This window comes from Pocillopora verrucosa, chromosome 8, assembly GCF_036669915.1.
Source record: "Pocillopora verrucosa isolate sample1 chromosome 8, ASM3666991v2, whole genome shotgun sequence".
Classification (NCBI taxonomy): Eukaryota; Metazoa; Cnidaria; class Anthozoa; order Scleractinia; family Pocilloporidae; genus Pocillopora; species Pocillopora verrucosa.
The window spans coordinates 12148442-12170929 of NC_089319.1; the positions used below are offsets into that span (position 1 = coordinate 12148442).

Here is a 22488-nt window from a genome sequence, read left to right on the forward strand (position 1 = left end):
CCCCTTTGGCCTTATTGTATCACAAGATGTGTTCCAGAAACACTTAGATTCAGCACTGGAGGGCCTGAAAGGAGTCACCGGCATTGCAGACGATACATTCATATACGGAGCTACAGAGGAAGAGCACGATGCGAACATGGTAAACCTCATGATCAGATCCAGGGAAAGGGGAATCAAATTCAACAAAGACAAAGTACAGCTCAAATGTCAGGAAGTCAGCTTTTTCGGCCACAAATGGACCCAGGATGGAATCAAACCAGATGACAGTAAGATATCTGCAATCCAGAAGATGACCCCACCTGAGAACCGCAAAGACCTCCAAAGCTTCTTAGGCCTCGTAAACTACCTTACAAGATACTCAGGGCGATTGGCTAGCCTCACAGCACCACTGCGAGAACTTACCAAGAAGGACACCGCATATGTATGGGGACCTGAACACGACGACTCATTCAACCAAGTCAAACAGGAAATCACATCAATGGGAGTCCTCAGATACTTTGACCCAAACATCGAGTCTGTCATTCAAACTGACGCTTCCCAGAAGGGAGTAGGCGCCGTCCTTTTGCAGCAGGGGCAACCTGTATGCTATGCCTCCAAAGCACTTACAGACACAGAAAAAAACTACAGCAACATTGAGAGAGAAACACTTGGTGTAGTATGGGGCCTAGAGAGATTTAACTACTACATTTTTGGGAAGCACTGTACAGTAAACACTGACCATAAACCTCTTGAGGCGATTTTCAAGAAGCGACTGTCCAGTTGCCCACCTAGATTACAGAGGTTCTTGATGAGAGCCCTGAAATACGACGTTACGGTCAACTACGTAAAAGGTCCTGATGTACCAATAGCCGACGCTCTCTCAAGAGTCAGCCCCCAGCCTACCCCTAGCAGCAGTCAACTTTCAGAGATATATGTCCACCACGTCACACAACATCTCCCTGCAACTCCAACAAAGCTACAACAGATCCGTGACGAAACAGGGAGGGATCCTGTGTTGTCTCTGTTAAAAGAAATGGTCTTTGAAGGATGGCCACAGAAAAGAGAAGAGTGCCCCCAACTGCTACATGGCTATTGGAATTTCAGAGAAGAGCTGACCATCGAGGACGGCTTAGTACTAAAAGGAGACCGCATCGTGATACCTCCTACTCTCAGACCTGAAATCCTGAACATCATACACCAAGGCCACCTAGGGCAAGAGAAATGCCTTTTACGAGCACGTACATCCGTTTTCTGGCCTGGAATTACAAAGGAAATCATCAACCAAGTTAACCAGTGCGAACCCTGCCAGAAATACCAAAATAAAGCAAGGAAAGAGCCAATACTACAGCCAGAACCGCCACACCGACCATGGGAAAGACTCAGTTCGGACTTGTTCGAATTTAGAGGGCAGCAATACCTCCTGTTGACAGATCAATACAGCAGATTTCCTGTCATCAGGAGACTAACAAGCACCACGTCATCTGCAGTTATCAACCATCTGAAGAGCATCTTTGCAGAACACGGCATCCCTACGCAGTTGACGACCGACAACGGACCGCAGTACAGTTCGGCAGAATTCAAGCATTTTATGAACGTCTACGGGGTAGAACACATTACTAGCTCCCCCCTATACCCCCAATCCAACGGGTTTGCTGAGCGAATGGTCCAGACCGTGGAAAACATTCTCCAAAAGTGCGATGAAAATAAAGAGGACCCGTACCTTGCTCTCCTATCATACCGGGCCACTCCCTTGGATCACCAGCTGAAATCCCCAGCAGAACTGCTCACCAACAGAAAATTTAAAACTAGATTACCAGCATGCCATAGAGTCCTCCTCAACCACTCTCACCATGAGGTCATGAAAAGTAAGCTCATAGCCCGTCAGGAGAAACAAGCCCACTATTACAACCAGCATTCAGGACCACCCAAAAAGCCATTCGAAGCTGACCAACCCATCCGCACGTACAACCACCACTCACAAACCTGGGAACCTGGCATTATTGTAAAACCCGCCAAACAGCCAAGATCTTACATCATCAGATCCAGCAGTACAGGTACCACCTATCGAAGAACACGGGCCCAACTGAAACCAGACACAACTGCAGTGAGGGGAACACAATGCCAGCGGGTGGAAACCCCAGTATACCAAGGTTCTGAGATACCTCAGCAGACAACTAGTCTTGCCCCAGTCAGTCACACACAGACATCGCACAAAAACGGTGCAGCCCCCAGACCAGGATCTGGCGAAACAGTGCCACTGAACAACATCCCCCAGGGACCCTCAGACATAGCTGGAGGATATGTGACCAGATCTGGGAGGACTGTGACACCTGCACAAAGGCTGGATCTATAACAGTAGAGACACTAAAGAATAGACTTATAAGTATAAGCACAGGAGGGATATCCTTTCAACCAGTATTGTAATGTTCTGGAGATATGATAAGTTCCATTTTTTTTTTGTCGTTATTATTATTATTACATCGGTAGAAAGGGGGATGTCATATTACGTCATACCACGCGCTCCCATCGGACCTGTGGGAAAAAACGTGGTATCGGACCCGCCATTTTGATTTCGCCCATGTTGTCATGTAGTAGCTGTTGCGTTATTGAATAAAGAGTTTAAATGGAAAAATTGTGACAACGTTGTCACCGCAGGGGTGAAAATGGTCTATTTCGCAAAATAGTAACTCTCCTAAAATTACTGTTTTGCGAAATACATTTTAATACGGTTTAAGAAATAAGAGGAGGCCAAAATCTTCGGTGATATACTAATTTGTAATGTTTAAATGTATTTTTGTGACATGGAAGAGGTCACGTTGTCACCGCAGGGTGAAAAATTCCATTTCGCAAAATAGTAACTCTCCTAAAATTACTATTTTGCGAAATGAATAAAAATCCTTCTTGTTAATGAACGATTACTCCAAATTCCTTGTGAAAGTTTTCTTTACCTTGTTAGAAAATATATCTGCATTATTCCTTTAGTTTTGTTCTATCTCACCTGATTTCGTTTCGTTTCGTTTCGTTTCGTTTCGCAAAATAGTATAAGCCGAAAATTTATCAAGTCGAAGGAATAGTTTTGGTCCCGGTCCTCATTTTTGTCAACAAAATAAACACATACGCTTAAAAAGATGATAATACGGACCACGTGCAAAGCTGTCAATTGTTTCTCGAATGCTGCGTGTGTTAAACATTCAATAGTGACATCTCATCTACATTTACATCTACTCTTATTACGTTGGTAAAATCTGTACAGACATCACACCAACCAACTCGCATGCAAAGTAAGAAGACTATATGAAGGCTTGAAATTATATTACGATCGATTTTGAGGGCCAGGAATATTCCTTAATAGTGCAAATAATCGTGAAAGCTGATCGCGGAAAAGCGATTTCTCGGAGTAAAACACAGTTTTTAATGGTACTTATAAATACCAAACAAAACCTACTATTTCTGGGTTTTCTTTGAGGTATTGAACTAAGGTTTTCCTTAAGTCATCATGTGGAATTAAAATTTTTTTTAACAATTTCCAGTTGTTCCAATAAAGCACGGAACAATTTCCCTTTCCGTCGTTATCAGAAACGATTAATAATGGTAATTGAACTGAGTGGAGTGCAATTTGGGCTGAAATCATACGCGTGATTCCAAAATTGAACGAGCGCGCGGCGCGAGTTCGATTTGAAAACACAAGTATGATTTCAGACCAAAATTGCACAACACGAGGTTCAATTACCACTTTATTACATCCATTTTGAAATCGCCCAAATACAGGACTTGGTCAGTTCAAATATTTTATTAATACAATACTGAGCTGGTTTGAAATTAAATTCATCCATTTTTTGGGAGGAAAAAATAAGAGTTTTTGGAAACAAAAGTTGCAAAATTTGCCACATGATAATCCATGTCTTTCATCTTCCTGCAATATGATCGGTTACTTTAAACAAGCCTTGAAGTCTGATTGGTTGTTTTGTTTTTAGTGTAGCCTCCTCATTGGCTAGGGAAAAGATGTGATTTAAAGCAAAAAATGGTGCAATTTGTGAATAAATTGCACCAATTAGAGCCAATCAGATTACAGGGACCATCAGTGATTTCAAAATGGGTGTAATAAAGCCCATGTCCAATACAGCTTTACTTAATTCATCTGTTATTTCAAGTGTAGGAACTCCCTTGCTCTTGTATTTACTTTCAGTCATTGCATGTTTCAACTTTTTAAGATTCTCGGTGATTTCTCCAGGAACACCTAAAGTAAACAAATATTTATGCTGTGAAAGACAATGAAAAACTCCATACCTAATACTGACAATATTAATGCAGATGTGACCTTACATTCTCAAGCCTCCATGAATTAATCGAGCCATGCAAATGAACAAGAACTCCTTTCAGTATTTTCCCCCTCCATAGTTAAACATGTTTTCTTTTTGAGAATTTAGTGATAATATGTACATACTCAACTACTTTCAACAACTGATTCTGGAAAGCTGGTTTACTAACTTAGAATAGACTCCCCTCAACAGGTGTAAACCACTGCCTGCACCACACAAACGACTCATCCACAACATCAACATTACAAACAAAGCAAACAGAATGACCTAACTTTATTAACGGATAAAGACTGACCAATCACCACCAACCTATGCCACTTGAGTCTTACAGCCACTAACATCACTGCAAAACTGACCAATCAGTCTATAAAAACCAGGCTTAGAACATTCAACTGACAACAAATATTCACTTGACTCTAATGATGACTTCTGCTCAGGTTGTCGAAACATCTGTCACCACTACCAACAAAAGCCCTTCTCAGGTCTACACTCACCCACACTATCAAACCACACTATTACATTTTACCCCCAGGTTCAAACCATTTTACTGTTTTATTTCCAAAGCAAACAACAATGTCATTAGCATACTCTATACTCTCATAAAGCACACTACAATAAGCCAATCAGAATCCTTGTTAGAATGGTTCAAATACTCTGATTGGTTGAACAAGACTGAAGCTGTCAAAAATGTCAAACCATCAAAGTTCACAATCTGCTACAGTTTACAAACTGAAATAGTTCAGTGGGTTGAATTTAACACCTTTGCCTGAAGTTTTATAATCTTAATGAAGAATCTGAAAGTGAAATTTCTAATAAAATCCAGCCAAATTGTGGCTTATAAAACCATGTAAGTTTTTTTACTACATGACAATTAGATAACAAACTTCTCAAGGCATATGTTTCATCAATGAATGACAGCTGAATTAACAGGAGCATGTACATTTCTCAGGATGACAGCACACTTTTTCAACCATAACAGGGTATGCTATATCCAAACTTTATCATAAAAATGTATCAAGGGCACATATCTACCGGTAAGTGGGCTTATTACCAGAATGGAAAAAGTGCTAAAATTGTTCAAATCTTCTGTTTGAAATAGTAAAGAGTTCCTATTTCTCAAGAGAAAAAGAGAGAGAAGGCTTTAGGAGTGAGCTTATATCTGTGAGGGATTATAATTGCATGCAATTTTTTGGTAATACAAGTAGATGGACCTTATAATAACCAGGAGGGGGCCTTAAATTAGTGGAGGGGGGGGGGCTTTAATTAGTGGCAGTTTACAATAAACACATCACTACATTACCATTCAAAATAGCAGGGAAGATTTCAGGGGCGGGGACTTCAATTGATTCACGCATCTTACACAAATTGTATGATACTTGTAGCTAAAGCAACTTGTGTAATAATCAAAAATAGATTGAGTAATATTAATGTACAGTTACAATACAGTCACATTGAAATAACATACCATCTGGAATGTCTGGAACATTGCCAGTTCCACCCTCCCTAGGATCCTTTTCTTGATGTTTTTTTTTCTCCAGCAGTTCTTTTTTGTCTGTAATTGTCACTTGTCCATTTATGTTGTACTGTTGGCATTTTACAAAAGTAACGTTGTTATTCTCCCATACATTTCAAAGTGGAGCAAGCTAGTTAACTTTTCTAGCCTTTGAATTGTTCAAAGGCAAGAAAAATTAACTAGCTTGCTCCACTTTGAAGATTCAGTTGATATCTTAAGGTATAACGCTACAATAACCAAGGGGGAAAAGGTATTAATCAATATTCTACGTACAAATTACAAAGCACTCCTCCAAATTGAAACCACAGACACCATATAATATAAAAACTTCTGCTCAACAATTTGCCAATTACGGTTGCAAATTTAGCCCCTATGTTTAATTTCCTCTGGTCACCTGGTGACCTTGATTATCTCACCTTGGGGCATTTAACCAGTCAAGAGTTTGGAAATCAAAAGTTCTTGTAAGACTCCCAGATTTTTCATTACCACAACTTACACATAAAGGCTGATTTAACAACTAAAAATTACCTTTTAACAGCAAACACTTAAAGTCATACTACTTACACTTGAAGGATGATTTAACAACTAAAAACTGCCCTTTGATGAAAACACTTTAAGTTTTTGTTCAGGAACAGAAACATGGTGCCATGTTGACTTATGTCTTCTCATAGACACGTGTGTTATGAAATGAATACCATCACAAAATAGTCACTGATAGAAGAATGTGGATTTAAGGAAAATAAATTTGTAGTTGTTTCACACAGCTTGGTAAGAGAAAATTGACAATACATGTGACATTTCTGAACTCTGCATACAGGGTGTATTCTTACTTTCTTCAGGAGATTGTGGAACAGAGGACTGGACTGTGGAGTCTATTGGAGGATGCCTGTTTGTGCTGGCCTTGTATGGAATAAAGATCAAGATGAGTTATTTACAAAATATTTAGAACAAATGGATGAATACACTGGGGTGTGGAAGCTGAAAAATACTATTAGAAAGGTAAGTGCTTGATTATTTTTGGGAGACAGGGGAAAGTGGGACATTTACACCTCTCTTTCATACTCATCCCCCTTTCCAAAAGGTGCTAAAAGATACAGCACATCTGTTAAAGATTGCAGTTATGAAAAGGAAGAGTGTTTGTTCACAGTTTCTTCCTGTAAAGCACAACTTTTCAAGACTCTATGTCAATACAAAAGCAGAATTTTAGTTTCTGATTCCTTCCCAGACACCTCATCTTTTACATGTTTTATTGCAAAGCTGTAGAAAATAACAAAGGGAAACAGATTGAACCTTTCCCTTAGCAGGAAAGACAATAAAATCATACAGCCTTTTTTTTGTGTTAGAAACAAGAACCACAATACCCTAAACGCGTTGACTCATATATTTGAAAGAGACTTGAAAGTTGAAATACTCTTTCCTGCAACATGAATGTATTACATCACACATCCAAAAAGTAGGCAGTCTGGGAGTATATGTAGCTATTCATATAGCACAAATAATTCTTGTAATGATTCAAGGCATTGCTTCATCTTGAGCCTCGGAGCCAACACAGTTCATGATTTTTATTCAGGGATTGTCAACCTTTTATTTTCATTCATTGATAAAATTGACTTTTCTTGTCAGTAAAGGGCTACTGTATTTATATGTTAAACAAAATAATACGTGGTTGATTGTAGATATGGCATTTCTCTTCTCGTGGTCAGATCAACATTGAACAAAAAACTAGAAGAGAAATTCCATATCTAGCGCACCCATGTATTATTCTCCATTCATCAAACCTTGTGTCTGTGTTTGCCAAAGCCTTGGGCTTTGGCAGATAACTCAGACAGATAGGCAAATGGGCAGATAGACTCAAAATATAGGCAATCTGAGACAGCATGTGGCTATTGATAAAGCACAAACAATTTTTTTCATGATTAAATGCATTTTTTCATCTTGAGCCTTAGTGCCAACATGCTTTAAGATTTTTATTTGGGGATTGTTGATCATCAAATTTTTATGATCTGCCTTATATATACTCCATCAGATGGAGTGTTAAATATTAGTGCAAGACAAAAGGAATTCCTGTTTATATCTCAAAAAGTAAGGGGGCTGGGATTTCAATCCACTACTGCATAATTATGATTGCTTCAGCAACTTGAGCAAAATTAAAAAATACAGTATATTGAGTAATTGGGATGTACAAATAACACACAATGAAATTACATACCAGCAGAATCTTTGGTATCTTTATCCTCACTGTTCCCACTCCCACTTGGATTCTTGTCTTTATGATCTGTTGCATGAATACCATTTGTAAGAAAAAAAGTTGGGGGTATCATATTGGGTATAGCATGGGTATATTGGATATCATAATTTGCTCAATATTTAAGACTTATGACAGTCACCACTTACACATAGTACTTAAAACGTTAAAACCTTGTTACAGAAGGGTGGAGATGGGCATAGTAGAAAATATAAAACAAATGTCCTTGAGACTTAGAGAGTTATGAGACATTTAACTCACCAAGTTCGGTCTGTGTTATGAAATGGGAATGAGTTGTCCATCAGCATCCTCTCCTACTACACCGATGACACGTTTGCCTGTAATAATAGGTGATCCGAGAACGGTAGATTTGTCGATGGCAAATTTTCTGCCCTCATAAGAATTAATTTCATGCTTTTTCTTTTCTTAGTTGTACTTAATCTTTGATGCTTTAAGCTGATGATTCTTCTCAATGTATTTCGAACTCCGACGAAATTTCACTAACTTGTGATTGATAAGGGCACGATCGTCCTCGTTAAAAACGCTCTCCCAGGTTAACAAGCACTGCTTCCCTTCCACTTAAACAGCGCTTGCCATTCCTCTAGTTTGGTAAATGGGAAGAACGTGGACAACCTCTCTTACAGCAAAGATGGCTTTTTCGGCTTTTTGTGATCGGGAATAATCCATCGTCTATGTGAACAACAACTGCTCAAACTGTGGCCTCGTGAAACTCCGTAAGATTGTAAAAGCTCCTAACGGCGATATGGTACGGCTAAGTTATCAATGTTTCTCAGCGTAGTATGTATCAGGCGTATCTTCGAACATCGGTGTACACTTATTTGGCCAGATTTCGGGAAACATCTTTCGCGCCATCTTTGGAGGGCTGGGGGAAATAGCGGAAGTGGAGAAAGTTGTCCAAGTTGTCCAAGTGGTCAGCAGTAAGTCTTTACCAGACCTTGAGCGTTTTACATTCTTCCGCTTTTCCGATATTAGCTCTCTCCTTAGTCACATTAGCGGCTCCTTCTCGAACATTCCTGAGAGATTAAGCCTGACTTGTTTTTGTGCCTGCGAGAAAGTCACCATGGTTCCACACTCGTTGTGTAACAAGCTCACAGTCATCTTTGCGATCGTTGGGTTGAGTTTTGAGTTCATTCTTGGAACCTGCATAGAACGCGACGAACAAATTCAAAAGTATTTGACGTCTTCTAAGCCGCCTTTTGACAATTATTTCAACATATCGAAGGCTGTGTATCCTTCTGTGGATCTCCCATCTTTGCTTATAAACATAAGTGTGGTATTCCTGGAGACAGCTGGCGAAAAGTCAAATGGAAGTAACAGTTTAAGCACCCTAAAGCGAAATGTTTCTCGATCAACTTTACATTTTACGTGGAGTACGTCGTGCTTGTACGTTAGCGGAGGAGAAATCAGCTTGGAGTCTATGAAGTGGTTTTCCCTGGGGGCAATTTTTCCGAACAGAAGAAAACGTGAATTGCACATAACATTACCAGAACTCTGCAGAGACTCTCCTGTTGACATAAACAAAACCATGGAATACTTCCTCTCCACGGTAAATGATCATTCTGAGCTGAGTAACGTTTTTCTTTCCAGGTGTAGTTTCGTAGTTTAATGTTTTCTGAAGAAAGTGAAGGAGGGGTGAGGGGGCAAGAGGAGAAGGTGAGTCGGCTAAACTCTTTTCTCTACCCCCCTCCTAACTTTTTTTCCTCTCGCTCTCCTCTTCGCCCCTTCCTCGACCCTTCCTCGACTGGAAAGCGTGTTCACAGGCTGATAAAGGAACTAGGACCCTGTCGCTTGCTAGTCTACCTTGTAGGCCCATAGGCAAACCACGCTATGTGTTTGTGGTTAGTAATTGTTGACATGAGACGAACAAAATCTATGAAGGTTATGAATTGTTCAGAAGCCGTTAAGAGAAGAAAGGGAGACTCTTCTTTTAACGGCCTTCGACTAAAAGTAATTTTGTAAAACGACGCTTCAAACGGCCCATGAAGGCGAAAAAAACCATAAATACGTCGATTGAAACTTCATGTAACTTTATTGAGATATTCAGACCAAGATATGTAATTTTCAGAGCTTTATTCACAACCCTCATAGATTTTGTTCGTCTCATGTCAACGATAACCACGAACAGAAAGTGTGGTCTGCCAATGATATGGTTGGCTTGTCCTGATTGCACTCGGCAATTTTTGAGCAACTTTTGGCGTTTGGTCATGTACATTATTAAAAAGTAATAACATGATTTCTCTTGAAATTTGGGCTCGTGCAAGTTTGTTGTCTTTCAAAAAATTTACTAGTGCTTAGTACACCTCATCATAAAAATTACAATTTCCTGGATTGTGATTGGTTTTTCAAAACTTCCATTTACCACTAATTCACTTGCCAAGTTATAATCAGTTAGTTTGTCATTGGACAGTTTGTTATCGAACAGTTCAATAAGCCAGTTGTCTTCAAAGTTTTACTTTAAATAAACCAATCACAACCTTGGTTTCAATCACCATAGAAACAGTGTAAAAACTCTTAAATTGGGACTTTCTTCAAAATGGAGAATTTTTCCCTTGAAAAATGACAGTATTTTAGAAGACAGTATTGATTTTGTTTATCCTATGACACAAATGATTTTGGTATCACTCGTATGATTACAGACCGAATTGGACTCCATTCATTCCTGTTACCATCACAAGTTGCACTAAAAATCATGTTATTACCTCTACAAACTGCTCAATATTTTTTGTTTTGTGTTGATGTGCATCTTGAATAAAAATCCCAATTCCACTCACAAGAGGCGTAGCTGATTTATTTTGTTGATCGTGTGTAGTATGTTCATGTCGCTTTAGAGAACTTAAAAAATTTATTTTTTCCCTTTTTTCACTAACTTTTTTCACAAAAAGAAAGAAAGAAAAAAACAGCGCTTAAGCAGCACGTAACATCATTGCTATCCTTACTACTGACGATATAGAGGATACCCTTCTCGGGTCCAGGATGTAAATTTGGAACGAATTGTACGATTGCTATATTTTGTAGTGAAACGCTTGTGTCGATACAATAATGATTTTGATTATTAATTGATAGTTGCAGGATATAGCAGTTAATCCACTTGTTTTTGATCCAAGTCGGAACACGGTTGAGTGCATCATTCCAGGTCATGAGAAGGCTCCACCTCTTCCTGGGCTGAAGAAGCTCTTACACACTCTATGTTGGAGTTTACTTTATATTAGCCTCGTGATGGGTACTTTTACATCACAGTGGGTGATAAAGAAGCTGAGGGAATGGGACAAAGAGGAGAGTTGGAAAAACGAGAGGAGTTGGAAGAAAATTGCAGCGATGATGATTTCATCTGTATTTCTCTTTTTTGGGAGCCTTGGTATAAACATTTATGCATTGATAGAAACTAAAGATTTATATGTTAAAGTGTTTTTGGGGTTTACAATTTTTGTGCTTCTCCGAAGGGTAGTTTGGTGTACTTGGGTACACATGGATTGCAATTGCAATTGCAATTGCATTCGCAATATTTTTATCCAAGGCCATGGACATTTAACAAGTAAAAATTTTGTTTCTATTGTTTTTCTTTACCCAGCGATATTCATGGCATGTCATCACTTGCTATGGATTTTACTTGGTGTGATAACAGAACCATTTTGGGGTTTTACAATTTTAGTGGCTGTTATTTCTGTTTGCACAATTTTTTTCTTCCTTACTTCCGAGCTCTTTGATGTTCTTCCAGCACCTCAAAATTCTGATCCAACCCGACATGACCAGCCCAGTGGCGACCAAAAGATTGTATTTATCATGTCTTTAATTCGTTCCTTTGCCGTTCTGTCTGCGTTTGTGTTGTTGTTACTAGTTTTGTTTGCTGTTGCACAGGTTTTTCTTAGCGAAAGTTTGGTTTCTACGTTGGTTCAAAATGCGTTGACGTTTTTTGTAGCTGCATGGTTGGGATATCTGGGGCTCAAAAAGGAGATAATCACAGGGGATTTAAAAATAAAAAGGAGTGAAAATAATGGAAACAATGGTGTGAGGACAGAGGAAGGCATAAGCTTGTCTGTTCAGGGAGACGCAGGGCCCAGTACCTAGCGCGCTGGACTCTGGATGGAAGAGACTAGGTCTGTGCCCTGACTTTCACTGCCTCTCTCCAATAAGGTGTGCAAAATGAGTACCAACCAACTGCAGGGAAACCTGAAAAAATGGAGGGGGGATAGCCTTTGATGGGCTATCATCCTATCAAGACTAGCATCTCATCTTAGTCGCTCTAATGCTTCTGGAAGTAATGATAAGCACAAATGAGTAAAGGGGGTAAGTTTCTAAAGAAACTGTGGTGCTGCGTCGGTGGGAGAGTATAGTAGGTAATTTAGTGTTAACAACTGACTTGAAAACGTAAATTGGCCACCGTAAAGAGTAAAAAAGCAGACGTTTCGAGCGTTAGCCCCTCGTCAATCGCTCTGACGCAGGGCTAACGCTCAAAACGTCAGCCTTTTTACTCTTTACTGTGGCCAATTTACGTTTTCAAATCAGTTGTTAACACTAAATTACCTACTTATGATAAGCACAGCTAGTTATCTGACTTGAATCACACCCCTGCAGCACTCTTAATTCATTAGTAGACAGGATTCAAAATAGTTTCTAAAAAAATAACCCTTTACTCGTGCCCTCTTGTTCATCACTATCTAACTTTTAAAAATAGTAATGAAGAACCTTTATTTTAGCAGGTAAATCATGATTGTAAAACTGTACATCAATAACCGCAGAATTCTCGAGTCACACCCTAACTTTCGGTTTCTTTCTAGTAGTTGTAAGTTATTTATTATAGTATTCATTCATGAACTGCTTTTAATTTTTAGATCGTAACTGTAATCAATTTGTATCAATAATAAAAGAAAGATACAAATGAATAAAAGGGCTTTTCGTTATCAGCAGTCGCCTGACCTACAGTTCAACAGGTTTTCTTACAATTTAATGTAGGGTTTGTATTGGTAGAATTCTTCTTTGCTGAGTCAAATCAGAACAGTCGAAGTGGGATTTTATTTTTAAAAATATTCAATTGTGAACTCAAGGAAATTAATTTCATTCCCATGTGTTTTCGATAACTGGAAGAAATTTTCCACACAATTTGCCTCGAAATTGGATCCTTGCAACATGAATGATGCCATGACTTCCACTTTTTTCTGGTGGTAGAGACAAACTCGGATCAATATTTGTTCCTGGGTAACCGAGCTCGACATAAGTGACTCGAGCTCGAAAGCCTACCCGAGCTCGAGTCACAACCCAACTCGAAAGATTTGATTCGAGCTCGATTTGATTCGAGCGCGATTACAAGGATTGTGACTCGGGCTCGGGTAGGCTTTCGAGCTCGAGTCACCTATTTCGAGCTCGGTTGCTCAGGAACAAATATTGATCCACTTACATGATTTTTTTTATTATGTTTAATGTTATCTGGTTTAAGGAATTTTGTGGTTGATTGTCATATTTAGAGTACGAACAGTAGTACAGTGTTCGCTAATGTAGCAGAGAAACAAAGTAACTTTGGGATAAGAAGGAATTACAATTGAAATGATCATGCTATTACATTTGACAAGGGTGGATGATGTCATTTGTTTTAAACGTCTATCATTTTTGTTTCTGGTTCAAAAGAAAAGGTTGGAAGTAAATGTGGGTGAAAAGTGAAATTTACTGTCTATCATTGTAAATATTGGAAAATCAAGGCAATGCTGTCTTAATGAAAACATTAATGATTCCCTCTTTATCAAATGAGACAAAAGGGAACGAGTTTTGAGTGATAAAACTAAGCCCAGACTGCCACCGTCGTTTTGGGTTTCCGCCTGGGTAGATTTTGGTCACGTGCTAGGCAACGTATAATGAAGAACAAGGTAGAATTTCATTTCACGCCTATTTATCAATTTTATGGTGTATAACTTTCGCATTTTAGTACGTAATATTTATTGTGAATCTTCAATTGTCTTGATACTTAAAAGAAACTTTTTCTTTAAAAATTCACTGTAAATCGGTGGCCAAAATTATTTGCTTAGGTGTTATTTGATTTTCGTGTTAACCTGTAATTTCGTCAGTCGCTGGCACCTTTTGTTACTTCACACAGAAAAAACACACGATACGAAATGTAATAAACGATTTTGTCCCCAATCTCACGCTTAACAGAAAAAGCTTTTGAACACCTGTAAACTCCGAGCGCTTCGGAGTAAGTGATATTTTTAAAGAATCTTCGGATTTTTTTCAAGTTCAAGGATTGTAAATTACAATTTTATGAATAACGAAGGTTGTCCTCTTATTTCAGTGTGAATCCTCGCACGCCTGCCAGTTGCTGGCGCCACTTGTTGAAACTAAAACGAAAAAAAAATAAACTCACCCCACCACTATTCTTAGTAACAAAGGTCGCCATTTCGTTTGTTTATTACTCGCCAAAAACTATCAAATGCACTCAAAAGCCTAAAATCGAAAAAAAAGTTTACAGGAATCGACCAATCGAGCGAGCGAGCGAGTGCCATTCTCCACATCATATCTACAACTCGCTCTTACGCGTGCGCGCAATTCACGAGTTAAAATCATGAGTTCGAAAATCGAACGTTCGATTGAATTCGATTGTACAATTTTTTGTGTGAGTTCGATTGCGTTCAATTTACTGTGCCGGGAGAGATTCGACTATAATTTCATTCCTTAGCGATGTCTGGAGGAAAGTTTTGTTTGGAATAACTTACGTCCTCTTTTCTTACGCGGTGTTTCATTCGATACGTTATCCATAGGACACGAGTGATGTTGCGACTTTCAGTGTTCGAAATTACAGAGTCTTATGCATAAGTGCATATTACGGAGTACTTTTTTCACTTTCTCGCATACGTCTCAAATTAAATTTAGAACATCCTCTCAGGATCAGTAGGTCTGTACACAGGGAACCAGAGTAGCTATGACCTTTTCCAAAGAAAATTTTGTTTTTAGAAATTTTGATTTAAAAGGTGCCAGATTTTAAAATAATTGATGAGAAAAAAATTTAAAACAAGTGAGCTGGAGTTAAAAGAAAGCTTCAACACCCGCCTAGTATCATTGAAAATACGTAACGTTTCCTTAATAGTATCAAGCTCGTTACATGCACCAATTAAGAGGAAGACTGGATTGGAGAGCGGTTTATACAAAACACATACACACACACACTTTATTAATTCCAATTAAATTTAACAGAAAAGAGCATGCCGGCAACTAGCAAAGGCTAATCCAGGCGGGCCATGCCTTAATAGCCGAATTACAAAAATATATTAAAAACAGAAATTAACTAATAAAGTAGAAGGGAAAGAGACAGCATTGAATAACAACAAGAAAAACCGTTACATTGACCTAATTTAAAATATTAAAGGTACAGCTACTGTTTATAGAAATAGTCAGGACAGATCAGGAGAAGTATAACCAGGATTTTAACTTGACACATAGTTCCACAGTCTCTTCGGAAGATTCAATCTCACTAATGTGTGGGACACCGACAATTTTAATGTTACATTGGTAACTGTAGAACAGCATTTCGTCGATGGCTTTGTCGGTCCTTGTGACATTCTCCGTCAATATATCCAATCGCCACGATAGGTTTTGTAAATCTTCTACCATATTCGTTTTGTACTGCACAAGAGCATCATAACCACCACTGAGGTATTGAACATCGTTTTCAGTCGACAAAGATGCTATCGCGGCGTCATTCTTTTCCGCCATCTTGTTCTTGAAAGTTTGGAAATCTGTCGCTAAATCTTGCATCTGCCTCTTGAGGTTATCGTTGGCTTTTCTTAAACACTTAACATTGTCTCCCATGTTGAAAAACAGATAAATAAGGACTCACACTTCAGAAACTAACGATAAATTTTGTGAAATTTTCAGAGCGCTTCACTTCGTCCGCTTCACTGCGTTCGCCACCACGCACGATATGAAACAAGACTTACAGTTTTGAGATAGAAAGCAGAAATTGAAATATGGAAATAGGTGTACATAGATTAAATAATAAGGAGGGAAATCTGAGAATTCCTCGCTTCTCAACGTACAGGTTTAAAGATCTTTGCATGCACTTGAAGTTTCATGCCCTCTCTCATCCTTCTCTTCCTTTGTATTTCATTTGCTTTTTATTATTTTCATACTGTCTTGTATTTTGGAAGAAAACATTTTGATCAATATATTAGATCGGTCTAAATCTTTCCGGGTGCTTCTTTTCCCACCCAATGAATTAATCAAAACTTTGGAATAGCAGTAACTGAATCTACAAATAACGAAGTCCGCCAAGTTACTCTCGATCCTAGAGCTTATCAGAGTCAAGTCCGGATCGAACAGATTTTTTTCTTGTTATTTTCGCAATAAAAACCGTTAAGCATTCGATTTCAACCCTTTTCCTTTAGGAATTGTGTATTTTCTCTGTTAATTTTCAATTTCGGAGTTCTGGCAGACCTGCAGAGAAACAATGAAAGTCACGCTCACGCATCCGACATTCGTTCCGTGAGTTGAAGTTTGGGGCCAGTCTGAAGAACTTTTCCCCGCACGTGGTGAATACGCATGCTCAGGTATGATGGTGGAAAAACATGGCCGATGATGAAGATGACGATCCGGTCGTGGCAGAGGTTTGTTAGGTTATCATTGGAGATAAAAATGCACTAGTTACGTTGGAAGGTTATCATTTGAGACAAAATCTCTGTATACATCCACAGGTGGACGTTTATCTGGCCCAGACTTTGGCCAACAACCTCTACTTGTTTCAGGTACAACTTATTCTTCTCAAACATAACGAATCTTTCCGTATACATTTAATATTTGACATGAGCAAAGGATTATCAACTTTGAGTATAATATTTGAGAGAAAGTTGTATTAGCGACAAACAGTTCACACAGTTCGACTTTAATTTCCGAAAGGGCTTATGTTGACTTCGAGAATTTAAGTTAACTTTGAGAGCTGCACTGGTTTGACAGGTGTGCTTAAATTTCCACCTTGTGGTAAAACTGACATTTTTGGATCACCCACTTCTTGTTTAGTGTTGTCCTACTTTTCTCAAGCTGCCATATTTTGCCTATGCTATGCTTCCAAATATTTGCCTTAATGAGTAACTTGCCACAGGATATTACAATTCCTAGGTTTTGATTCGGGTGCTGACCTTTGTGCTCTTCAGAAAATTACTCTTGTGCATGCTGTTTCAGAGAAGTCGTGAAAATATGTAAATTTCTGAATAGTTTATAAGATGTGTAATCTCTTAAAAAACAAGTGGACAAGCTTTCAAAGATAGGCCCATACATTGTAAGTCTAGAGGAAAGGGGAAAACAATGTCTCTGAGGCCTTTTCAAATTTTTTTGCAACCTTTTTCTATTGTTTGCATGTTTATAAGTGTTTTGGCCCATTGGAAAATTGAAAGTTCTTACTGCTCAAGAAAACAAAAGTCACACAACATGATTCAGAAGGCTCATAGTAAATTTATGTTGAGTCTTTTATCTCACTCGCAATGGATTCAAGTGTTACTCTTCATTATATTATAGGTTTAAGACTGATTGAGATTTTTTTCTTTCCATGGTGTAACAACAAAGATCTAACTCAACATGTTTGTTTTGCAGTATCCAGTCCGTCCAGCTGATATTACTTATGATGATATCCCTCATATTGGAGCGAGAATCAAACCAGACCAGCAGAAGGTGAGTGAGAAAGTATAGTAAAATTATTGAGCTGAAAGTCCAAAACTTAGAATAGAATCCTGGCTAGCTTAGGTTATAGAGCACCAGACTGCGTGCAAGAGGTCAAAGGTTTGAGCCCTAAACCAGCTCAACACTCAGAGTTTTAAAATAATTGAGGAGAGTGTGCTACTTTACTCTGTACCACCTGTCTCCTGCATCTTCTCTGTACCAGTTTTCAGGGGACATTAAAGAACCCACACACTCTCTGTGAAGAGTAGGGAACAAAAAGAAAGAGAAAATGGTTACACATGTCAGCATGAAGTGATTGCTGAGTACTATAATACTGGGTATCAATCTACCATCTGGGCTTTTTGAAAAAATTAGAGTGCTGGAAGAAAGGAGACCAATTGTGTAATTTGAGATGCAGTGTATCTCTCTGTTGTATTGTTTTCTGTCCAAGAATTGCTTTTATTGTGTGTCCTTAATGAAGAACAGACAGTTCTGGATAGTGAGATGGATGTCTTTTGAAAGTATGTGGATGTACTTGCTATACCTTAATTGCAAAATTCATAAATAATCCACTAATATACTTTGTCCTGGATTTTCAACTGTGAGTTTAGGTTGAACTTGAGCTGTCAATAAACACAAGTAGTGATAACTATTATGCACCCAGAGGAGAACAGATCGCACATGATGTGGATGGCTCTGCTTTGTCATCTGCCTCTGAAGGAAAAGAATCATTTTTTTCCAGGTACTAAAATATCCAAATTCCTTTTGAAAATTGACCATAGTATGTCTATTAACAGAACTTTTAAAGCAATACTGGTTAATGTAAAAAAAGTTGATACTCGTTCTGCACAATTGACCACTTTTCATTTTTTTTTTAATTTGCCATCAATTAATAATTCTGTTGGAAAATGTTTAACCCTGTACTCCCTAACATCAGTATTTATATTCTCCATAGTGTTCTCTATGCATTTCCAAAGGTGCTGACAAAGAGAATTTGATTAGCCGTCAAGCTCCTTTCATTATATTCCCTTGTGCTGAACAAAGCTGGTAACCATTTTTCTTTTGGCCAGGTATAAGCCAGTAAACAATTGCAGGATTTTGAAATGCCCTAGTTGTTCCACAGGAATACCTTTTTTTCATAATGAAGTGTGTGTTGTTGTTTTTTTCCTCACTCTTATTAACGATAAGATGGATAAGCAAGTGCTCTCTTCATCAAGAGCCTCAGAGGATGTGAGTCGATATTCTGTGGGCATTCTCAAAGGAGGTACCTAAGTAGAAAGTATTTCCTTGCTTAGTTATGAGGAAATAGTTATTGTCGTAGTTGGCAGATGTACATGTAATAGAGGTTGAAAATCAAAAGACTTACTGTAAACACTGGCATTTAAGCTGTGCCTTTTTCCCAAAATTTTTGTAACAAATCAGGGTTGCAGGTTCTCTAGGACTATCTGGAAAAACATGTTGCAAATTTGCATAGATATGAACCACTGGTACTCATCAGAAATGTACAAATCTGTTGTAAACCAACAAGAAATTTTTAAAAATATTCTAGGATAGAAATATTGTTTTGTCAGTTTGGTAGCTTCTTTAAGAGCCATATCTGTTCTTAAGTGCAAGCTTATATTCCAAATCTTCTTCATTAAGAGACTGTTTTATTGGTTTAAGGTCACCTAAACTTCTTTGGGCAGCTTTAAACTTTACTAGACAAGGAACCCTGCTGTACATTACTCTGATGAAATTTATTGCTCTAAAAGCTACTTGTGTTGCCTTTCTTCCGAACAAATGCTTGGCTGCTAAGCTACAAGCAACCCAACCAACAAACTTAAGATTTCCTGTTGTTTTATGTGAATTCTGTTGAAAATCTGACAGGAATGAGAAAAACAAAATACTGGTTGAAGAATACCAGTGTAAGTTCAAAGATAAGTCTTTGATGTCTGTTCTATTACTAACAGCTGAAACTATGGGTAAGGATTCAAAGTATTGTAGTATTCATATGTCCAACAAAACAACCAAAATAAAGCAACTTTCTTTAAGACTCCACTTGTGATATCTTTTGGTTTCCTTTCGAAAAACATCTCCGAGGAGAATATTCCTGCCAGGTTCTTGAAGGGAGACGTCCGTAGCCGCAGCAAGCGACACTTGCTCTTCGCAACAAACCAGCAACTGCAGCAGCTTGTCCTGGCCAAAAACTGGTACGTTGATGGCACATTTAAACTCTGTCGCCAGCCCTTCACCCAACTGTTTACCATCAACGCCTTTGTGAGGAGCGGCGAGCAAGCCAAACAAGTTCCTTTGCTGTTTGTCCTCATGTCTGGTAAGAGAAAGCGGGACTACCGTACAGTGTGGCAAGAAGTGCTGAGAATACTTCCTTCGCCTCCAGCAGTCAGAAGCATCACTCTGGACTTTGAACAAGCTCTCTGGACGGTCTTTAGAGAGCTGCTTCCCAACGTGTCACTGCAGGGATGTCTGTTTCACTGGACGCAAGCGTTGTGGAGAAAGGTAACGCATACCTAAAGAAAGAATTTATATAGGCACACACGAGAAAAAATATTAATTTCTTAACAGCATATCTCTAAAAATCTATTTTCATTATTTCAATAATTTCAATTAAACCCATACCTACCTACCGTCCTTCTCTAAGGGCTCCTCTCTGAATAATATCAATCAAGCTTAACGCATACCTATACTAATAGAATTAGAAACACACGGAGTTAAAAATAAGTGCTTAACGGCTTATCTCTGAAAATTTGTTTTCCTTTTTTTCAATAAGGTTCAAGAGTTGGGATTGGAGCCAGCCTACCGCGCAGACAGCCGTACCTACAAGTACATTAGAAAACCCATGGCGCTGCCCTTCCTGCCGGAAGCCGAGATTACGCCGATGTTTCAGCGGCTCAGAGACCGCGCCACTACCACTGCTCTGGAAGCACTTGCCTTGTACGTGGAGGAGAACTGGATTACCAGCACAATGTGGCCTCAATCCTGTTGGTCTGTCTTCATGCTGCCGATCCGCACCAACAACGACATAGAGGCGTGGCACCACGGTCTTAACAGTAGAGCCAACAACAGAGTCCACTTGCCATTCTACCTGCTGGTGGAGCTGCTACACCAGGAGGCCAGACTTGTCTCCATTCAGATAAGGCTAGTGTCAGACGGGAAGCTGTCCAGGATTCAGCGGAAGAAGTACCAGCTGCTTCAATCTAAAATCTTCAAGCACTGGGAAGACTTTAACGGCAACGAGATTTGTGCCCGCCGCCTTCTCAAACTCTGCAGTTACCTGAACGGCCCGGCGACCAAAACCTGAAGCAGAACCTGGAACATCAAAAAACGGCTCTTTTAGGAGCCACCACGCCCTGGTTGCGTCTCTAGGACGTTTCCAGGTCGCTAAAAATGGCTCTTTTAGGAGCCGCCACATCTGCAAAAGTCATGATCAACATATGAGCTGCTCTTCTAGATTTAATATTCAATAAAGTTTGTTGTTATTTTGCCGCGGGGAAACTGGGTAATATAATTCGACCGAATATTGAATAAGTTCCCTTGACAACATCACAGACGTCGAAATTTGCATACAGATAAGTAAACAAACTCGTGAGTCGATTCGTTCGAACTTATAACATCACAGACGTCGAAATTTTCATGCAAATAAGCAAACAAACTCAGGAATCGATTGGTTCGAACTGTTAACTCTCCTTGGGAAACAACTGTAGTTGCCTCAGGAAAGCTTCAGTCCATCGACGCTTACAATATCTCGCACCGACTTGACAATTTCTCGCATCTAGTTTTAATACAACTGCTATCGAGTTTCATTTCATCACTTATTTCTTCCCATGAAGTTTCATTTTCTCTCAAGTAAGTTTTTATTCCTCGCATCGAGTTTTGCAATTTCTCCTCGCTTACGTGCAAAAGACAAACACGATACGTTTCGATGTCAATGAGTTAGGAACGGAACACATCTAACACGTCGCTGAAGGTCATAATTTAAATACAGACAAGCGCACAAACGTATCGGCCGATTTGAATTGTGCTCGTTCGAACATCCTATTCTCCTCGACTACTTTATTCTAGTTTATCTCTTTATTGGTGGTTGGTGGCGAGAAGACTTCGCTTGGTGGCGAGTACGTTGGTGGCGAGATCGTTCCTTGGTGGAAATATAGAAAAAAGGTACAGCTTTTTGTTAGACAAAGTATTCCAAAGAGTTCATTTATCACTAATTTGAGTCAAAACCACAAAATCTGGCGATTATGGTACAACAGAGATACTTTTTATAGCAAATATGCCTTCAACATGAAGACACAGAAATGTAAGATGAGGCAAAAGCATTGTAGCTGCATACACCGCTGTAATAATAAGTCAAGTTTGAAGGGAGGTATGCATCATAATACAGCCGATTCACTGTGGAATTGTTTAAGTCAAAGGCTTGCACAGATAGGTTTAATACCACATGATGTCGGGGGATCTGATGATTGCTTTTTCAAATCAGTTTCACATCAACTTTATGGAACTGCAGACCTACATGTAGAAGTTCGCATGGCCAGGATAACTCATTTACATAATTACCTGGAACTATATATTGAGATGATACCTGGGAAAACTATATTAAGCAAATGTCAATACCTGGTACTTGGTGTGATCATCTCATCATACAAGCTGTTGCTAATGCCTTTAACTGTGTCATTCATATCACAGAATCTAATGCTAATTCACTGCAAGCTACAATTATAACTCCTGCTCTTCAGCAGGAAATACAACACAATATTTATTGGGTACATAAATGATCTGCACTATGT

At 38.9% G+C, this 22488-nt stretch overlaps 3 protein-coding genes and 1 pseudogene across 4 annotated transcripts in view; 3 read left to right on the forward strand and 1 right to left on the reverse strand.

Annotated features, from left to right (window-relative positions):
- Positions 1-4040: 4040 nt before the first annotated feature.
- LOC136282987 (uncharacterized) lies at positions 4041-8943 on the reverse strand (annotated as a pseudogene).
- Positions 8944-9040: 97 nt separating this feature from the next.
- Positions 9041-12438, forward strand: LOC131770555 (uncharacterized). Of its 2 annotated transcripts, none has more exons than XM_066171255.1 (2): positions 9041-9623; positions 11141-12438. In XM_066171255.1, the coding sequence occupies exons 1-2, from the start codon at positions 9138-9140 to the stop codon at positions 12140-12142; spliced, it is 1488 nt and encodes a 495-aa protein (XP_066027352.1). In that variant the 5' UTR covers positions 9041-9137; the 3' UTR covers positions 12143-12438. The 2 variants fall into 2 exon arrangements, with proteins under 2 accessions (XP_066027352.1, XP_066027353.1); XM_066171256.1 differs by having other exon boundaries at positions 11147-12438.
- A 4156-nt stretch (positions 12439-16594) lies between these two features.
- Positions 16595-22488, forward strand: part of LOC131783144 (DNA-directed RNA polymerase III subunit RPC5-like) — a 145277-nt gene continuing 139383 nt past the window's right edge. Inside the window, exons 1-4 of the mRNA XM_066170539.1 lie at positions 16595-16662; positions 16750-16800; positions 17642-17719; positions 18319-18449. Coding sequence (XP_066026636.1) covers positions 16624-16662; positions 16750-16800; positions 17642-17719; positions 18319-18449 — 299 coding nt within the window. The 5' untranslated portion in view covers positions 16595-16623. The remainder of the gene's footprint in view (positions 16663-16749; positions 16801-17641; positions 17720-18318; positions 18450-22488) is intronic.
- LOC131770557 (uncharacterized) lies at positions 18896-21005 on the forward strand. The gene is made up of 4 exons (XM_059086279.2): positions 18896-18971; positions 19574-19611; positions 19739-20203; positions 20475-21005. The coding sequence occupies exons 1-4, from the start codon at positions 18896-18898 to the stop codon at positions 21003-21005; spliced, it is 1110 nt and encodes a 369-aa protein (XP_058942262.2).